At 31.9% G+C, this 7,032-nt stretch overlaps 1 protein-coding gene across 1 annotated transcript; it reads right to left on the minus strand.

Annotated features, from left to right (window-relative positions):
* Positions 1-1,874: 1,874 nt before the first annotated feature.
* Positions 1,875-5,665, minus strand: LOC145586398 (putative choline kinase 1). Its single transcript, XM_081643233.1, has 8 exons — positions 5,563-5,665; positions 4,273-4,692; positions 3,590-3,711; positions 3,260-3,455; positions 3,047-3,164; positions 2,848-2,895; positions 2,394-2,494; positions 1,875-2,247 (listed from the first exon to the last, which is right to left on the minus strand). Exons 2-8 carry the CDS (start codon positions 4,618-4,620, stop codon positions 2,116-2,118), a joined length of 1,065 nt encoding a protein of 354 aa, XP_081499359.1. The 5' UTR covers positions 4,621-4,692; positions 5,563-5,665; the 3' UTR covers positions 1,875-2,115.
* Positions 5,666-7,032: the final 1,367 nt, after the last annotated feature.

The raw sequence follows: 7,032 nt of genomic DNA on the forward strand, positions 1-7,032 counted from the left end.
TTCCAATCAATGATTTAATTGTTAGGTTTAGGTTACCATGATTGAGAGAGTAACAACGTTTAACAAACTTTGTCATTGTTTCTTGGTTCATTTTATTCAACTTGACAGTACTAGCTATTTTATGAGTTTATTATCGATAATCCAAAACCAAATAGGAAAATTAGTATGTACTCTCTCCGTTTTTTTAGTGCAACTTTTTAACTTTTTGCATTATTAACCTAATTCACTATAACTAATGTTAGTGATTTATACATAAGAAAAAAAATATAGTCGTGTGGGTAAGAGCATCTGTGACCAGAACCAAAATGCATAGTTTCATATACATTTTAATTTGCCAAGAGCCAATTTAAAGAGTAAGGGACAATTAAATTAGAAGGTCAATGATCAAATTATTCTAGTTAGGGTCAAGGAAAGAACATGTACTAGCTGTAGCATACTATGACTAACCTTTCCCTATACCTCTTCCCATAATAAAGTGTAACATATCAAAAAAAAAAAAAAAGTATCTTGATATTCTAAGTTACAAAGTGTGTAAGTCATTATCATTAGGTATTATTTGATATGTTTATTAGTATTTTTTGAAGAATTTGTATACCTCTGGATTCTTATAGTTGCAAGATGACAATGACATCATACTAGAATTTTAAATTTCAAAGGTATTTTGTATTGTCTAATGTAGAGTAGTTATACATACGCAAGTATGAGGATGAGATTGCATTTCTATGGACACTGTCACACTGGGATGTTATTTGGCTTTCGAATTACACGTAAATTCATTTTTACTATTGTCATTTATAACTGGTTATCAAATAGATCATAAAAGATACTCCGTAATAGATTAATTAGACAAAGCATTATATATGTAGAGTATTATAAGAAGTATATAGTGCAATTTCGTAGCCTAATTGTGAATTGAAAAGAAGGGTATAGATAATGAAAAAGAGACTAGTTACGAGAAGGTTAATAATGGGTTAATAGATTACATAAGCCATCTTGAACCATGATATTATGTAGAACAAAGTGAACGAGGTAGTAATTTTTTATGAAATACTTCTTTTACGTGAACCTAACTTTCTATATACCTCTTTTGATAATATAGTGTGAAATAAATGCTTAGATCAACTGGTAAAAGAGTTGTTCTAACTTAACAAAGTATCCCGTTAGCTTGGTATAAGAACACAACATCATTTGTAGCTAGAGAGATCTTTCCCTTCTATTGGCTTGGGCCTAATTCGGCTTAAATAATCCGGTTAAGTCGGAGTTTAATGGACTCTAGATGACCAAGTAAGCTTGCATTTAAAAATACTGTGTGAAACAAATCAAAGATAATTTTGACACTATATTTAGAAAGTATTTTAAATTAGAAAAGTATGTAAAGCATGGTCATTAGGTATACCAGAAAAAATATTGATATTCATATATATGTATGGTTCTATAGGTATGTATATGGATATTTATAGGTGTAAGTAGTGACAAGATTTTAATTTCATAGGCAACTATACTGTGTTATAGCACTAAAGTACCTATCTTTCTTAAGCATTCTTGCATTGATCGGGTTTTCAAGAAGTTTATTGTACAAACATGCATAAGTTGTTACCTTTTTATGAATTTCAAGTAACACAATTTTCTGGATTGAGGTTTTTGTATAGTGTTAGAAAAATTGTGGTTAGAAATCTACTATTGTTCTACTACTGCTACTTAACTGTAAATATATTTCAAGATATCAGTAAAAGACCAATAATGTTGTGTAACTTGAGTTTTTTTCATTAATTTGAGTATCTATATGTTATAGCAGACTAAAAATGAATTACATATGATTGTTAAACTAGTAGATTTCAATTCAGAAGTATACAGCAATGCAAGAACACAGATCCTTCGGCGAACCAGATAAGTACCGTTTCATCATAATCAGGGTCATTAGAAGATACATTCTAAGACTCTTGACAAGGTACAAACAATTACTTGTCGTTTACAATTTACAGCAGCAGCATCACGATGCTTAAGTGATCTGATACACATTGAAGATCATTACATTTCGATTTTACACTGCGCTTAATTTACAAAACTTTGGGCATCAAGAATAAGCCACCCCTGCATTCTGATGTTCTGCAGGTTTCAGAAACCATTTTCACAGTCATCGCGAGGTACTGCAAAGGGACCGAGGAGTTGAGGCTTCCTTAGCCAGTACTGGTGGAACCTCTGTCGCGCATACTCCTTGTAATCAAAGTCGATATTGTTCACATAGGCCTGCCGTGACAAATTAAATACTCGTTACCAAAACTGATTTTTTTTTTAATTTTTAACTAAACATTATGTCCTACAATTCTACTGTCAAATCCAATATCACGAAACAAAGATAAGATATAGTGCGAATGTAAACAAAAGATGCTTACCGAGATGATTCCCCACAAGCCCCAAAATATATGATTTGCTAGTGAGTATTTTTCAGCATTTTGGAGCAAATTTTCCACTTCACTATCACAAATGTCATCACCTGTATGTGGACCATATGAAAAACACATTATCAAGCTGTTCGAAAACACAAATTGAATCAATTGATTACGAAAGTTGTACAACATTAGAATATATGCAAATTTCCAAAATATCAATTTGGATGGATCAGCAGAAACAAACATAAAATATCAACATGAAGAATCTAAGTTAATACAAGTCGATTAGATTCCGAGTCAGCTCCAGATAACACTTATTTTGTTCTCACTTAACAACTGGCCAATTTTTCGACATTTCATTAAGCTTAGAGTTGAAAGAAATTATTTCTGAAAAAGAGTTCTCAACTGCTTGAAAAGGGCGGTAAAAATCACTGAAATTTTACTGATTAACACTAACCTGATGAGTTCAAATATGCAACAACAAATCTTCGACGTTCTTCCTCATCTGTCATAAAATGCAACAGAAAATGTTAGCTTCAACTGTCACAAGTATTTCCCTAGTCCATCCATTCAGATTTAATAGTCACGTAAATAGTATAATTTGAACTAAACCAGGATGAAAGTATTAAACATTAGTTACATGACCAACAAATTACCTGGATATTTAGTGTAGTCCAAAATATGAGGTTGATCAGTATGATAATTGGCAGCCATTTCAGAGAAGTGATTAGCAAGATCATAGGCAATAGGATTATAACTCGCGTACTCATAGTCCTGCAGAAGGTTATTAATTCAGTCAGATAACAAATTATGAGCATAAGCTAAAGAAAATCTGATGTTTTTAATCAAACAAAGTCATTGGAATTTACAATTAGAGTGACTAATTTAGTCTGTTCGTCCATCATTATGTTGCCATATTGAAGGTCATTGTGACAAAATCCGATCTCTTGATCATCTTGTGTGAGTTCCTTTTCTAGGAGCTGAATTTCGTCGTCTAAAGTATCTAATCCATACTCCTTGATGTCTGCAAGTGAGCATAAACTCTTTGCCTTCCTCAGCCAACGCCTATGTAACGCCACGAAATAAAATGAACAATATTAGGTAAGCTGCTAAAACAATCAGTTTAATTTTCGGGGCTAATCGGTTAACTGTTAGTCACCTAACACTCAATAAATTATTTTTTAACTCGAGTTCAGTACCTTAATCTGTTCCACAGGATGACAGTTTTCGTGCCAGGCATATCAAGGCCATGAAATTCTCTCATCTTGCCAGCAATCAGTGATGATATTTCAGGATCACGTAGATCCTCTGCTGTTAAAGTCTGTAAATCACCCAATAAAGAAAAACAAATAATTAGATTAAGGAATAATCCGTAATTATTAAGAATTAATGTGATTTCTTGTTATAATTGAATTGTAAATAGTAGGTAATCTCCATTAAGAAATTTCTAATAAAAACATGATTGCTACATTCACCTACACAAAATATACGAGTACAACTAGCCGATTTTGCATCAATGAAAAAAAATAATCGTATTTTAATCCCAAAAAGACATGTTAGGGTGCATGAAACAATAAATTATCTTCAATGTTCGTCCACATGTATACTTAATTTGATAACACAAAAAGGTGTTATCCACATATAATTATTTCTTTGCTAGGATATTAAGAAATGAACGTGTTCTTGTTTACCATGGCGTATACAATACGTAACAAAATTCTAAACAAGCATTAACTTCATTCACAATTGACATAATGACATTCATGCTAAAATAAAATAATTTTGATATTAGTTGTAAAAGATTTGATTTAAAAATATTTAAAGCATGAGAATTAAATGAACAAATATAAAACAAAGAATGTGTTCATACAACCATACATACCCTGGCATGGAGGAACTCTTCAACGCGGCCATCGGAAAACCGGCCAAGAAGCCGAGGGCCTTGACCGTGGTGCGACAAGTTTTCGAACGTACGAATTTCATCGTCTCGATTGAAGAAGACCTCGACACCTTCACCGTAAATTCTGACCAAAACTTTTCTATTAAGATCATTTTTATCATTAGGCCAAAGAATTTGAAACACTTCATTAGTCATGGCACCACTTAAACGTTTTACTTGTATGTAATTAGGGTCATTGACATCTTCCCATGTTGATGCCAATGTCACCAAAATTTGCATCAATTCCTCGGGTAGCGAACCGTCTACGAATCCGTTAGTCTTGATCGCCATCCTTGTACTAGAAATCGAATTTCGGGTGATGAAAATAAGGCGTATTTAGGCTTGTTTTGGAGGTTCTTGTACCTTAAGACAGGGGAAACAGAGCATTAGGAATTGGTGTTATATAGAAATGAAGTAAAATAAAAGGTGTAAGAATATTATATTAATATTATAAGGCTACAACTAATGTTTGACTAAGAAAAATAATGCAAGCAAACTTTAGTGGGTATAACAAAGACTTATTTTCAGTCTAATTGTACAAGTAATTCGACCGAATCTAAAGCTGACAATCTCTAACAATAAAGGACGATATTATTATCATCAACTTTTTGCAATATGCTGTGAATTTGTGATATTTTACTAAAACTGAAAGTACATAGAATAGTGACCTATTAACTTAAAATGCAAGCCTTTAAGAGAATCATTATAATAAAGTAAGAAATCAGAACAAAAAATTCGATTCTTTTTCTAATCAAAATCATCAAATACAAGCAATTTTGCAACAATCAAAGTGGAAGATGAATTGGTTGACTAACCAAAAAAATACAAAGTAAAGAATCAAAATCTTTCTTTCAATTATAACCGTTGCTTTAATGTTCTATACTTCTATCCATCCATCTCTTTCTCAAGTTGGCAATTGAATAATCAAATCAAATGAAAATTAAAAAAAAAAATTCCAAAAATCATAAGAACCCCAGAAAGTGAGAAATCTTTTGGTTGGAGAACAAACATTCAGATCTTTTCTTTCTACCGTCTTAATGAATTCTCGGGATTGAAATCCTGTCTACACCGCCCTTTATACGCCAAAAACAAATGAATTCACATGAAAACATTACGAACAAAAATAAGGATTCTTGACAATTTTAGCCGGCTTATATTAAACCCATTAATCATAGCAGAAAAACCCAGAATTTTTTTAAATTTTCCCTGAAAATTAAAGAAATTTCCACTTACCAATAAGAAGAAAAATGAGAGGAGAGAGAAAATGAAGGTTAGATAGTTGCAAACTTGCAATAACAGAGGAAACAAATTGGGGAAGTTGGACTATTTATTCTTGAAAATCAACCAATTATTATTTATTTTTTTTTCATTTTTTTATTACTGAAGATTTGTGGCACGCGTGTTTAAAACGCGTGAAAGGTGGGAGCGAATGGAATTTGGAAACGTGGATGGATATGATAGGATTTGATATCTGACTAGGAGAAAGAAAATGAGCTGAAAAGGTCCTGCTCGGCTTAACATGAGAGAAAAAATAAAAAATAATAAAATTAATTAAAAGGATGGAAATGAATAGTGCAAGTGGGTGATTGACACGTGTAGGTTGTCTCCCAGTTGGCGGTTATGACGGTAGAGAGCAGTGAGGGTGTCGGTTAACGAATTACCAAAATGGTTCTGTCTGCCTTTTCTAGTTTTTCCTTATCCGTTAAGCTTTTAATACTCGTATTATTATTATTTTTTCAAAGAAAATACTTCCTCTGTTTCATAATATTAGTTTTTTTTTTTTTTTTTTTTTTTTTTGTTTTTTAAGGGAAGATCAATTTATTAATAAGAAGCCATATGACATATACAAAAGAGATGAGAAACGATAAATACAATGAAAATCGAATCCAATAACAATTCTAATTCTGTATAACTACGATCGCGAGTGAGAATTGACATTGATGAATACCCTCGTCTCTTGAATCGCTGTCCTTTGCAGCCTTCTTTTATAAGGGGGCCTTGCGATTTTTGATAGCTTTTGAATTGAACAAAACCCGATTCAATTAATTGTAATTGTTGATCTAACAACTTATTCAACGCCGCACGAACCACCATCAAAAAATTAGAACTTCCGATGACAAAAGAGAAATCATATACATCGATCAAATCCATCATAAGGATGGATCTATTATTATAAGCGATTAAAAAGGGATTTTGGGGCTTACCACTAATCAAGGAACCAGTGGTAGCCCCTACCAATAATCACAATGTAGATCAAGGAGAGAAGGGTGAAGGAGGAAAAAGGAAGAAGATCGAAGCAAAACCCTTAAAAAAATAAATAAATAAATAAAAGCAAAAGGCTAGGAAAAACACCCTCCCAAGGAGATACCTAGAGGTTTCATAATATTAGTCTCATATGTAATCAATCACATAAAATAAAAAAAAAAGAAGAATATTTGAAATCTAACATTAAAATACAAAATAATTCATAATTAGTTAACCTTATTTAAGTTTTTTTATTTTTTGGAAAAGCATAGATCATAATTGCATAATTCAAGGTAGAGATTTCCTTACTTAGGCGTGTTCTTCAACTTAATTTTAATTTAGTTCAGTTCAATTTATTAGCTCCAATCAAATCAGTTCAGTTCAGTTCTTTTGCTAATTTATTTGTTTTATATGATTTAGCTAATGATATTGTTTATGACATTTAGTTTAGGCATGCCT

Source organism: Chenopodium album, chromosome 16, assembly GCF_948465745.1.
Source record: "Chenopodium album chromosome 16, dcCheAlbu1.1, whole genome shotgun sequence".
NCBI classification, from domain to species: Eukaryota; Viridiplantae; Streptophyta; class Magnoliopsida; order Caryophyllales; family Amaranthaceae; genus Chenopodium; species Chenopodium album.